Raw genomic sequence first — 13,377 nt, forward strand, 5'->3', positions numbered from 1 at the left:
ACACTATAAAATGCATTTAGCTTTTATGACACCCCGCCCGGATGACCACTGTGAGATGAATAAGTAGAGGTGAGAACCATGAATGCTTTGCAAGAGAAAAAATTTAATGAAGAGGTTTCCCAAAGAACTTTTTTGTCCTTCAGAAGAGATAAAAGTTGTAAAGGTCACAGGTAAGCACAGGTTCTCTCCGAGGGAAGAATTCTAAGCTCGCCAATTGGCGAGTGAGCATCTAAAGCTAATGGGGCTTGAGTGTGTGGTGGCTTTTCGGAGCTTGAAAAGCCAGGACTAGTGGCTCTGAATGAGAATTTCTCCTCATTCTCCCAGATCTTTGAAAGGGTCGTGAGGTCTTGGAACGTAGTTTTGGAGATTGGGGAAGTAACTGGCATGATGTACGGGCACAAAATGCACGTGCCAGCGGTCCTTTCCTCCTGGCAGCTGAATCCATGTTAGCACACAAAGGAGCTGGAGGGGCCACAGCGGGCACGAGGCACGCAGGGAGTGCAGGGAGCACAGGGGTTGACGGAGCAGGGGGCAATGGGCCTGCTGCATGCGTTGGTTGTAGCACAGGGGTTGTTGGGGAGCCTGGGAAACAGAATCACAAGATCAGGTTAGTAGGTGGCGGGCTGCCTGGAGACCAGGAAGACCAGAAGACCAATGTGGAGAAAGGGCAGGAAAGGACTTCATTCTAGGCTCTTCCCTCCCCTGCTATCCTCATGGAAAGAGCACGGGCTTTGGAGTCAGAGGTCAAGGTTTCAAATCCCGGCTCTGCCAATTGTCAGCTGTGTGACTTTGGGCAAGTCACTTCACTTCTCTGTGCCTCAGTTACCTCATCTGTAAAATGGGGATGAAGACTGTGAGCCCCCCCATAGGACAACCTGATCACCTTGAAACCTCCCCAGCGCTTAGAACAGTGCTTTGAACACAGTAAGCGCTCAATAAATGCCATTATTATTATTATTATGTTCCATCATGCTCTCACTCCTGCGGGCAGGAAACCCGCCTCCTTCACAGCAGCTCACTTTTCCGGCATCTCCTCTCTGCCCCTAATCCACCTCCTAAGCTAGAGAAGCCGAACTCACCAGAACCCAGCTCCCAACCCCCACTGTCCCAGGGACTTCTTCCCAGACCTTTGAGAACTCCAGGAAAACCCAGGATATCTCCAGTAAAGGAGGTAAGTTTCCATGAGCTTTCTTTGAGAAAGCATGTTTTCCCATCTCCATTATTCCTTCCTGTAGATACACGTGAGGCTTTACCAGAACTTGCCAGGATGTACTCACTTGCAGTCCTCGCTCTCTAGCAGGTTACGGTAGGTGGAGATCTCACACTCCAGTCGGGCCTTGACGTCCAGCAGCACCTGGTACTCCTGGTTCTGCCGCTCCAGGTCACTGCGGATCTCGGCTAGCTGGTCTTCCACACTGGTGATCAGGCACTGCACCTGGGCCAGCTGGGAGCTGTAGCGGGCCTCCGTCTCTGTCAGGGTGTTTTCCAGAGAATTTCTCTGTGAGGAAGAAGAGAAAGAAAGGTCAGAATGATGATGATACTTTTAGGGCCGGGAAACAGAGTTCTCACAATTCCTTGGGCTCCAGCACTCCTCAAAAAGCCCCTCACACATTCCTGAGAAGAAATGATCTTTCTTTTTCAGGTTTCTGCTGTTAATTCCATTCACACAAATGATGTCCTCCACTTTCCAGAAGGCCTCAGTCTCTACCTGGCCTGCCAGGCTACTCACCAGGTTGTGCTGCGCCTGAAGTTCTACCTCCAGAGCATTGACGGTGCGTCTCAGCTCGATGATCTCCGACTGGCAGCACTGCAGCTGCTCCGAACTGGTCACCACCTGCTGGTTCAGCTCCTCTGTCTGGAAAACACATAAAGTTCATGCCCAGGGGCAGCACGTGGCCTGGGCTTAGCGGAGGGCTGGGAAACACTGTGGAGATTTCTGGAGCTAAAAGTCACTCACCTGCTTGACGAACCATTCCTCCACATCTCTGCGGTTGGTCTCCACCAAGGCCTCGTACTGGCACCTGGTCTCGTTCAGCACCCTGTTCAGATCCACGGTCGGAGCAGCGTCCACCTCCACGTTCAGCCTCTCGCCAATCTGGCTCCTCAGAGAGTTGACCTCCTGAGAGGGAGAAGTGGACAAGTCAACATGTATAAATGACCCAACTCATCTCCCCTACTGTCATTCATCTCCTCTCGAACTCTAACTTCTGAGACCACTCCCCACCCACTCCCCACCCTTCATGGGAATTGTCATCCTTTCTGGCTCAGTTCGAAGACCACCATCATCATCATCAACATGCTTTTCATCGTCCCACCGCTTATTGTCCTTTAGAATGTAAGCTCATTATGAGCAACGAGCATGTCTAGTAACTCTGTTGTATTGTACTCTCCCAAACACTTAATATAGTGCTCTGTACACAGTAAGCGTTCGGTAAATACCAGTGATTTATTTCAGGTCCTCTCTTAGTTCCTAGCCATCTCCTATTTTTGGAATTGTTCTGGAGAAAAAGTCTACAGCATTTCAGTGGAAACATTTTCAGATACTCTAAGTCGCGGATCTGGAAGAAGAGATTTCTCCACTCAAAAATTTTCCAGACAAAGTCACCATCGAGGGCAGCCTAGGCCATCAGAGCAGAAGGCTCGAATCAAGCACTCATTCTTTTCAATTCGGAGATGGGGTCAATCCTGGATAATGTTTGCTTATAAAAGAATAAGTTGTACATCCCAGCCATACTTTCCTGATTTCTTTCAGCTTTATCCTAGCTCTGAATTCCCACTAGTCAACCATTCTTTAGGTTTGGCTTCTTCCAGCTCTGCCTCCCTAGCATGGCTGTATGGGATAAGAAGGAACTTAGCTAACTCTGACATGTTTTACAGGAAATGGGAGGGCTTGGAAGTCAGAGGACGTGGGTTCTAATCCTGGCTCCACCACTTGTCTGCCGTGTGACCTTGGGTAAGTCGCTTAACTTCTCTGTGCCCCAGTTACCTCATCTGTAAAATTGGGATGAAGACTGTGGACCCCAGATGGGACAACTTGATTACCTTGTATATACCCCAGCCTTTTAACAGTACTTGGCACATAGTAAGCACTTAACAAATACCATAATTATTATTAATTCAATGCACCCCTGCCTGTGCCATCAGCACAGTGTGATGCCTATTCTGGTACCTAAAAAGACTTATTCATATCATGAACTCTGCCAAGTGTTTACTACAGTGCTCTGCCCCGAATACGTACTCAATACAAAGCACTGATTGATCATTTGATTGCTTGATCTTCAGCACAATGCCAAGCTTCAACCAGAGAACACCAGGGCTTCGGGTAATCCAATCATTTGCTAAAGATAACTCTAAACAGAGTCTTAAGCAATATGCAAGATGTTGGATTAGCCATCTTCCAACTGGCAAACATCTATGCCCTCCTGCCCCCTATTTTTCACTTGGAAAGCTATGTGGTGTGATGGTGGGAGTCTTACCTGCTCATGATTCTGCTTGAGACTGAGCAGCTCCTCCTTCAGAGACTCCACCTGGGCCTCCAGGTCGGACCTGCATAGGGTCAGCTCATCCAGGATGCGACGCAGACCGTTGATGTCGGCCTCCACCAGCTGGCGGAGGGACAGCTCCGTCTGGTACCTTCCAACAGAGGACAAGATGGTCAGCAAAAGAACTGGAAACCTCCTTTGCTGAGGTTTCAGAAGATAAAAATAAGATGATGATGATGATATTGATGGTCTCTGTGAAGCATTTACTATTTCCCCAACAAGGTACTTAGCTCTGAGGCAAATACAAGATAATCTGGTCAGGTATAGACCCTGTCCCACACTATAATATAATTCAGTAATATTACTAATAATAATGATAATGGTATTCGTTAAGCCCTTACTATGTGCCAAGCACTGTTTTAAAAACTGGGGTAGATACAAGGTAGTCAGGTTGTCCCATTTGGGCCTCACAGTCTTAATCCCCATGTTACAGATGTGGTGACTGAGGCACAGGGAAGTTAAATGACTTGCCCTAAGTCATACAGCTGATAAGTGGCGGAGCTGGGATTAGAACCCATGACCTCTGACTACCAAACCTATGCTCTTTCTCTAAGATTCCTAGAAGTAGTAGTAGTAATCATAGTAATAATAATACTGGACTCCCAATCTAAGAGGGAGGAACCAATCTCATGGAATGTTGGAGCACATTTTTAACATCCAATATATTCCTTGTAATTTTTTCTTGAGAAGGTTACTCAGTGATACCCCAGAATAAAAGTGCCCAGTCACATCCATGAGTGAATTACACCCCATCCTGATGCTATTTCATTCATTTTCATTCAATCGTATTTATTGAGCGCTTACTGTGTGCAGAACACTGTACTAAGTGCTTGGGAAGTACAAGTTGGCAACATGTAGAGACAGTCCCTACCCAACAGTGGGCTCACAGTCTAGAAGGGGGAGATAGAGAACAAAACAAAACATATTAACAGAATAAAATAAATAGAATAAATATGTACAAGTAAAATAGAACTACACTGTAAGCTCTATGATGTCAGGAATGAAGTCTATCAACTCTATCCTGTTGTACTCTCCCAATAACTTAGTACAGAGCTCTACATATAGTGAGCCTATAGTGAGCATTCCACAAATACCACTGATTGATTAGACCTTCCTAGCAGGTCGATTTCATCTAAGACTGAGAGCCTGTGTATTCTTCTAAAGAAGTAGTTTTCCTCCACAGCTAATTTTGACTTGTACCTTCATCCAACTTACTTGGTGCGGAAGTCATCCGAAGCCAGCTTGGCGTTGTCGATCTGCACCACCAGCCGGGTGTTCTCAGACTTGGTGAGCAGGATCTGGGGAATGAGAGATTCCCCCATGAGTGAAACTTTCAACGTTGGGTCTTAAGAGAATGCAAGAGGCCACGTTGCCCTTCTCCCACCCCTATCACCTTCTGCTGCAGCTCCTCAATGGTCCGGAAGTAGGATTGGTAGTCCGAGCACACGAAGGGGACCTGCTGTTGGCACCACTGACGGATCCTGGCATCCAGCTCGGCGTTCTCCCGTTCCAGCTGGCGCACCTTCTCCAGGTAGTTGGCCAGACGGTCGTTGAGGAACTGCATGGTCTCCTTCTCGTTGCCGTTGAAGGAGCCTTCACAGAACCAGCCGCAGGTCCCGATGTTGGCGGGGATGTTGCGGGTTCCGGGGAGGGAGCAGCATGGCTGGCAGCTGGGTGGCACGCAGGGCCTGGAGGCGCAGCTGCTGCGGCAGCTGAAGCTGGGCAGAGAGCAGTTGTAGGGCATGGTGCTGGGAGAGAGGTGCTCAGGAGAGTCTAGTGCAGAGCTCAGTTTCTTCTGGTCAAGGAGTGCTCCTCTCTGGGGTTCTTATATCCCCTCCATGGTGTGTGTGAGGCATACAAAAAAGCAATTTTCCCTGTTTCCACTAACACATTTTCCAAAGCTCTTCTTAGTGTGTCACTGAAAGACCTCAGAAGAGTCCCTCACCTCGTAAAAGATTTTACTTCGGCTTCTTGCTAAGTCAGGACTATTACTGGTAATGTTGGGCAGTAAAGAAGGAGTTCATGTTGCATCTTCAAAGAGCCAAAACCACCTCCTCCCAGCCATCAGCCCTGATTAAGTATGTTGGGGACAGCCAGTGTCCTTCCTTCCATCCCTTCTGACTTTAGGGCTAGGCCTCCCCAGTGGAATCCCTGTATTTTATGCTGGCTCAATTTCTAAGCTACTCTATGACTTTTTCTCATTACCGAGACACAATGGTTTTAGAATTTCTGAGGAAAAAGGGATAAATACAGGTTTTTGGAGTGTTGACAAAGGATTTATGTATACCTTCAGGCCCACAGCACTTATGTACATATTTACAAAGTATATATGACAAATTATTTATTTATATTAATGTCTAGCTCCCCCTCTGGACTGTAAGCTCCTTGTGGACAGGGAATATGTCTACCAACTCTGTTGTATTGAGCTCTCCAAAGAGCTTGGTACAGTGCTCTGCACACCATAAGCACTCAACAAATACCACTGATTATGATACATATACATCTTTGAAGCAGCATGGTTTAGTGGAAATCAATCAATCAATCAATCAATTGTATTTATTGAGCGCTTACTGTGTGCAGAGCACAGTACTAAGCGCTTGGGAAGTACAAGTCGGCAACACATAGAGACAGTCCCTACCCAACAGCGGGCTCACAGTCTAGAAGGGGGAGACAGAGAACAAAACCAAACACACTAACAAAATAAAATAAATAGAATAGATATGTACAAGTAAGATAAATAGAGTAATAAATATGTACAAACATATATACATATATGCAGGTGCTGTGGGGAAGGGAAGGAGGTAAGATGGGGGATGGAGAGGGGGATGAGGGGGAGAGGAAGGAAGGGGCTCAGTCTGGGAAGGCCTCCTGGAGGAGGTGAGCTCTCAGTAGGGCCTTGAAGGGATGAAGAGAGCTAGCTTGGCGGATGGGCAGAGGGAGGGCATTCCAGGCCTGGGGGATGACATGGGCTGGGGGTTGATGGCGGGACAGGCGAGAATGAGGCACGGTGAGGAGATTAGCGGCAGAGGAGCGGAGGGTATGGGGTGGGCTGTAGAAGGAGAGAAGGGAGGTGAGGTAGGAGGGGGCGAGGTGATAGACAGCCACAGGCTTAGGAGTCAGAGGCCATGGGTTCTAATCCCGGTTCCACCACTTGTCAGCTGTGTGACTTTGGGCAAGTCACTTAACTTCTCTGTGCCTCAGTTACCTCATCTGTAAAATGGGGATTAAAACTGTGAGCCCACCGTGAGGCAACCTGATCGCCTTGTAAGCTCCCCAGTGCTTAGAACAGTGCTTTGTACATAGTAAGTGCTTAACAAATACCTTCATTATTATTATTAATAATAATAATAAATACACTACTACTGCTGTTCTGTGGCCTTAGTGACACAATGGTAGATTCTAAGCCTTCAACTCTTGCACCAGTCCATCTTTGGACTTGAATGCCTCAGGAAGGGAAGATCCATGAACTCAGTTCTCTAGGGAAGGGGCTGGGAAAGAGACAACATGGTGTTCCTGAGCCAGAAAAACTTCCCCTCCTGCTGCCCTACAGGTGGACAGACTAGTGCTGGTTGCAACAGGCTGTACAGACCTCCAGTGGGGTATGAGCAATCATAATTATTTAATGCTACTGTGTGCATAGCTCTGTACTAATAACAATAATAATAATAATAATGGTATTTATTAGGCACTTACTATGTGCCATGCACTGGGGTAGATACAAGATAACTGGGTCCCACATGGGGCTCACAATCTAAGTAAGAGGGAGAACAGGTTTTGAATCCCCATTTTGCAGATGAGGGAACTGAGGTGCGGAAACGTTAAATGACTTGCGTTAGATCACACAGCAAGTAAATGGCAGAAGCAGGATTAGAACCCAGGTCCTCTGACTCTCAGGCCTGTGTTCTTTCCACTAGGCTACGGTGCTTCCCTACAAAAAATTGGGAATACAATAGAGTTGGTAGACATAATAACTGCCCACCAGAAACTTACAGTCTAAAGTGTAATGTCTTACAGACATTAAAATAAATTATGGATATACACATATGCTTTGTGGGGCTAAGGGTGGAATGAATAACAAGTGCTTAGAGAGTACAGATCCATATGTGATGCAGCGGGGAGGAGTAGGGGAAATTGGAGTTTGGTCAGAGAAGGTCTCTTGGAAGAGATGGGATTTTAATAAGGTTTTGAAAATGGAGTAATGGTAGTCTGTTGTAAATGAAGGGGAATGGAGTTCCAGCCCAGAGGAAAGATGTGGGAAAGGGGTCAGCGATGAGATAGACAAAATTGAGTAGGTTGTTATTAGAGTGAAGCATGTGGGCTGGGCTGCAGTAGGAAATCAGCAAGGTAACCTAGGAAGGGGAAAACTGATAGAATGCTTTAAAGATGGTGATACGTAATAATAATAGTAATAATGGTACTTGCGAAGGGCTTACTATGTGCCAAGCACTGTTCTAAGTCCTGGAGTAGGTACAAGTTAATCAGAGAGGACAAAGTCACTGTCCTACATGGGGCTCACCATCTTAATCCCTATTTTACAGATGAGACAACTGAGGCACAAAGAAGTTAAGTGACTTGCCCAAGATCACACAGCAGACAAGTGGCAGAGCTGGGATTAGAACTCTGGTCCTTCTGACTCCCAGGACCACACTCCATCCATTAGGCCCCACAGCTTCTCATCCTGCTCCCAGCTTCCCAGTGGTTTTTCCCTAGTCGGAAGGAGATCCAAACCTAGAGAATGACTAGAGTGTAGGGGGTCCCAAACTCAAAGCCCTCGAGAGGACCTGCAAATGATTTTGAACAACTATGTAGTCAGCATGGTAAACCTAAAGAAAAGTGAGGCTAAGTACTAGGGTGCACCAAGCAATGACTATTCACACCAAAGATTTTTTCACCACACCACTCATTGGCAGTGTTCCCCAGTGGGAAAGAGACAGGCAACCACAGCGTTGCTTTGGCGTCCTCCCCACCACACTACCAGCCACACTTCCAGCCCAGGAACCAGCACCAGTTCCCCTCTGCACCACGGAAGAGACTCCATTACTCTATTTATTTATTTATTTATTTATTTATTTATTTATTTATTTATTCATTTATTTATCTATTTATTTATTTATTTTATTTGTACATATTTATTCTATTTATTTTATTTTGTTAATATGTTTTGTTTTGTTTTCTGTCTCCCCCTTCTAGACTGTGAGCCCACTGTTGGGTAGGGACCGTCTCTAGATGTTGCCAACTTGTACTTCCCAAGCGCTTAGTACAGTGCTCTGCACACAGTAAGCGCTCAATAAGTACGATTGAATGAATGAATGTATGTCCTGCCTTCCACCACCCGGGCAGGAAACAGAACAGCACCTACAGTAAGAGGCCTCCACAAAACTCTGGTGGCTTTTGTCTTGGTTGCTGTGGCTATGGGTGTGCCTTTGACTCTGAGCCCCGAAAAACCTGAAATTCTGCTCCTCTAGCCACAGCAGCCTATTGATTTTTTGTGTGCGTGGGTGTGCATTTGCCTGTGTTGTGTTTTAAAGTTTCATCATTCATGATGTGTCTGTCTCCGGTCATTTCTCCGCATTTATGCTTTTTATATTGCAAGCCCCCAGAGGGTCAGAGACCCTAATCTAATTCCCATCTGAGTATTCAGATTGGTCTGTACACAACAGGTGCTTAATAGTATTCATTCATTCATTCAATCATATTTATTGAGTGCTTACTGAGTGCAGAGAACTGTACTGAGCACTTGGGAAGTTCAAGTTGGCAACATATAAAGACCGTCTCTACCCAACAACGGGCTCACAGTCTAGAAGGGGGAGACAGACAACAAAACATGTAGACAGTGTCAAAGCCATCAGAACAAATAGAATTAAAAGTATAGTGTCTACTATGTGCAGAGCACTGTACTAAGCACTTGAGATAGTACAATATAACAGAGTTGGTAGACACGTTCCCTGCCCACGAACAGCTTATAGTCTAGAGGGAGGGATTGGCATCAAAATAAATTACAGATAGGTACATAAGTGCTATGGGGCTGATGGTGGGGTGAATGAAGGATAGAAATCCAAGTGCAAGGGTGATACAGAAGGGAGAGAAAATAGGGAAACTGAGGGCTCCATAAGGGAAGACTTCTTGGAGGAGTTTTGATTTTAATTAAGTTTAAAGATGGGGAGAGTGGTGTTCTGTTGAATAAGGAGGAAGTTCTTCTGCATAGAGATGGTAATTGAAGCCATGGGAGTGAATGAATTCTCCAAGGAAATGGGTGTAGATGAAGAATAGAAGTGGACAGAGAACTGAGGACATGGGCAAGTTAGTGACGAGATAGATGAGGGCAAGGTACAGTGAATAGGTTGATGTTAGAAGAGTGAAGTGAACATTGTGGGTTGTAGTAAGAAAGTGAAGACAAGAAGGGGAAAGGCAATTGCTTTAAAACCAGTGGTAAGGAGTTTCAGTTTGTCATGGAGATGGATGGACAACCACTGGAGGTTCTTGAGGAGTGGTGAGATGTGGACTAAACTTTTTTTAGAAAAATGATCCAGACAGCAGAATGAAGTATGCACTGGAGTGGGGAGAGACAGGAGGCAGCTAGATTAACAAGGAGGCTAATACCATGGTCAAGACTGGATGGGATATATGCTTGAATCAGTGTGTTAACAGTTTGGATGAGAGGAAAAGGCAGGTTTTAGTAATGCTGTGAAGGTACAATAGACAAGATTTGGTGGCAGATTAAATATGTGGGTTGAATAAAAGGGATGAGTCGAAGAATAACACCAACATTATGGGCTTGTGAGGCAGGGAGGATGGTGGGGCTTACTTCAGTGAATGAAAAGTCAGGGGGAGGATAGAGTTTGGGTGGGAAGATAAGGAGTTCTGTTTTGGACATGTTAAGTTTGAGAAGTTGGCAGCACTCCCAGGTAGAGATGTCCTGAAGGCAGGAGAAAATATGAGGCTGCAGAAAAGGAGGGAGATCAGGACTGGAGATGTAGATTGGGAATCATCTGCATAGAGATGCCAAGGGAGCGAATGAGTTCTCCAAGGGAGGGGGTGTAGATGTAAAATTGAAGAGGGCCTCGAACTGATCCTTGAGGGACCCATACAGTTAAGTACTGGCAGGCAGAGGAGGAACCCGCAGAAGAGACTGACAGTTTGAGCAGCCAGAGAGATAGGAAGAGAACCAGGAGAGGACAGTGTCAGTGAAGCCAAGATTAGATAATGTTTCCAGAAGGAGGGGTCCACAGTGTCGAAGACAGCTGAGCGGTCGAGGAGGATTGGGGTATAGTACAGGCCACTGGGTTTGACAAGAAGGAGATTATTGGTGACCTTTGAGAGGGCTGTTTCCAAGGAAAGGAGGGGGCAGAAGGCAGATTGGAGGGGGTCAAGGAGCGAATTGGAGGAGAGGAAGTGGAGTCAGTGGCGTAGACATCTCATTCAACAAGTTTTAAGAGGAATGGTAGTAGGGAAATGGAGCAATAAATGGAGGGATGCATGGGGGTGCAGGTAAGATTTTTTTAGGATGGGAAGATGTGCTCACGCTTGGAAGCAATGGGAAAGGAGACATTGGAGAGTGGACGGTTGACGGTGGCGGTCAGGGAGGGATACAGGGAGGGGGCAAGTATTCTGATAAGGCATGAAAGGATGCGGTCAGAAATGGGACTTCCCTTCTGAGCCCCAAAGCTGGAACCAAGCTGCCCTGAGACATTAGTCAGGCACACATTACATGTCTGCCCAGAAAGAGGCTGTGAAGTGGGAACGATGCCTGGGGAAAGGCACAGTTGCCGCTTAGTAAATGACAGCATGGAGAGGCGGGGGCAAGCAGTGGAAAGAGTTCAGGTCTGGGATTTAGAGAATGTGGGTTCTAATCCTGGCTCTGCCGCTTGCCTGCTGTATGACCTAGGGCAAGTCACTTACGTTCTCTGAACCTCCATTTCCTCATCTGTAAAATGGAGATTCAATACCTGTTCTCCCTCCTACGTGGAGCAGTGGCTATGGAGATACAATGGCTTCAGTTCTCTGTGCCTCAGTCACCTCATCTGTCAAATGGGGATTAAGAATATGAGCCCCATGTGGAACAGGGACTGTGGGCTACATCACTATCTTGTATCTACCCCAATATTTAATATGGTTCTTGGTACAGAGTAAGTTCTTAACAAATCCAAGAGTTATTGTTGTTTTGATCATTAATATGGAAAGAAAAGAAGGAGGAAAAGAAGGTAGTGGAGAAGCAGGAGTTGGAGAACCAACTCCCTTAATAATAATTATTATGGTATTTGTTAAGCACTTATTATGTGCCAAGGTCTGTTCTAACCACCGGGGTGGATACAAGTTAATCAGGTTGGACACGGGCTCATATTCTTAATCTCCATTTGACAGATGAGATAACTGAGGCACAGAGAACTGAAGCCTTGATCACTGTATCTCCCCAGCCACTGCTTTGGGACTTGATCCATCAGTCAATCAATCAATGGTATTTATTGAGCACTTACTGTATGGAGAGGACTGTATTAAGCACTTGGGAGCATGCAATTCAACACAGGTAGTAGGCACATTCCCAACCCACAGTGAGCTTACAGTCTCAATTCCAACTGCTCAGGGCTGAGGAGGTGAACTAAAAGGGAGGCAAGTAAATAGAGTGCAAGTTCTTTGCACTGATCTCCCAGTCTGCACACTCCACTCCTCAACAACAAACTATTCCCTGTACTTCAATCTCATCTATCTTGCCACAGATCCCTTGCCCACATCTCTTTGCCCTGGAACTCCTCCCTTCATATCCAACAGTCCACCACTCTGCCAACCTTTAAAGCTCTCCTAAATCATATCTCCTCCAAGAGGCCTTCCCTGATTTAGCTCTTATTTCCCCCCTCCACCTGTCCCTCTCCATCTATTGTACACTTGACTTTTTACCCCTCAAGCACTTTGATACGCACCCCAGCCCCACAGCATTTATGTACATTATGCTTATACTCTACAATTTCCCCTGTCATAATTTTATTTTAATCCCTGTCTCCTGCTCTGGACTGTAAGCGCCTTGTGGGCAGGGATCATGTGTACCAACTCTGTAATATTGTGTTTTCCCAAGCACTTAGTACAGTGCTCTTCAAAAGTAAGTGCTCCATAAATACCACTGAAGAATGGATTGATTGCAAGGAAAAGTTGTAAAAAGAGCTGGCAATGCCTTTCCTAGAGGGTCTCAAGGTCACCACAGTCAGTGTCTGCCCGTCAGGGAGAGCAGCTGTAGCTTTGTGAGGGTTGTAGGGAGTAGCCAGGACCCTCAGGCTGTTTCTTCTCTGTCCACTGGCCCTGTTGCTGTTGCTTCAATGTTACAATAATAGTGTCCCTAAGAATTAAGAAGGCTTGAAGCTGGCAAGCCCAGTGATTTCCTTTGTCTTCTAGAGAATGTTCATTGTTGCTATTTTATTTTCATTTATTCTACTTAATTGTGTGTTGATAGTTGACCTTTACTCAGCTTTATTTAGGGAAAGATAATGACTCCTTCCTGAGTGCTTTGAGGATAAACAAGGCCCATAAACAGGCCAACAAGCACAGGATTTTTACTGGGGTGCAGAAGCTCATGATGTCAAAGACGCCGAATTACAGACTTCTGGTCTCAGTGTCGTAAGTAAATTGCACTTGAGGTTGGTAGAGCCTGTTATTACCAAAGCAAAGGTTCCGTCTTGGGAAGAGATCACACCCAAACTCATCAGCAGCTCTATGGAGTGCTGAGAGAGGGAGAGAGAGGATGAGGCAAAGAGGCCTGCAGAGGAAACCATGTGGGGTAGAGTCAGCCCCAGATGAAGGGAAGGTCTTCAAGAAGCAAGACGGAACCTTACCTAATGGGTTTGAGAGT

The 13,377-nt window shown here is 46.1% G+C and overlaps 1 protein-coding gene across 1 annotated transcript; it reads right to left on the minus strand.

The window, feature by feature from the left end:
• Window positions 1-446: 446 nt before the first annotated feature.
• On the minus strand, window positions 447-5,292 carry LOC119934170 (keratin, type I cuticular Ha1-like). The gene is made up of 7 exons (XM_038753586.1): window positions 4,936-5,292; window positions 4,758-4,840; window positions 3,477-3,633; window positions 1,958-2,119; window positions 1,730-1,855; window positions 1,278-1,498; window positions 447-582 (listed from the first exon to the last, which is right to left on the minus strand). Exons 1-7 carry the CDS (start codon window positions 5,284-5,286, stop codon window positions 447-449), a joined length of 1,236 nt encoding a protein of 411 aa, XP_038609514.1. The 5' UTR covers window positions 5,287-5,292.
• Between the last annotated feature and the right edge of the window lie 8,085 nt (window positions 5,293-13,377).

Source organism: Tachyglossus aculeatus, chromosome 11 (assembly GCF_015852505.1).
Source record: "Tachyglossus aculeatus isolate mTacAcu1 chromosome 11, mTacAcu1.pri, whole genome shotgun sequence".
NCBI lineage: Eukaryota > Metazoa > Chordata > Mammalia > Monotremata > Tachyglossidae > Tachyglossus > Tachyglossus aculeatus.

Excerpts from the sequence above, each read along its gene's own strand:
- LOC119934170 (XM_038753586.1), bottom strand. The coding sequence starts at position 5,286 with ATGCCCTACAACTGCTCTCTGCCCAGCTTCAGCTGCCGCAGCAGCTGC. Across the intron at positions 3,634-4,757 it reads TCGGATGACTTCCGCACCAA|GTACCAGACGGAGCTGTCCC; the intron begins GTAAGTTGGATG and ends CTCTGTTGGAAG. Across the intron at positions 583-1,277 it reads CTAGAGAGCGAGGACTGCAA|GCTCCCCAACAACCCCTGTG; the intron begins GTGAGTACATCC and ends TCTGTTTCCCAG.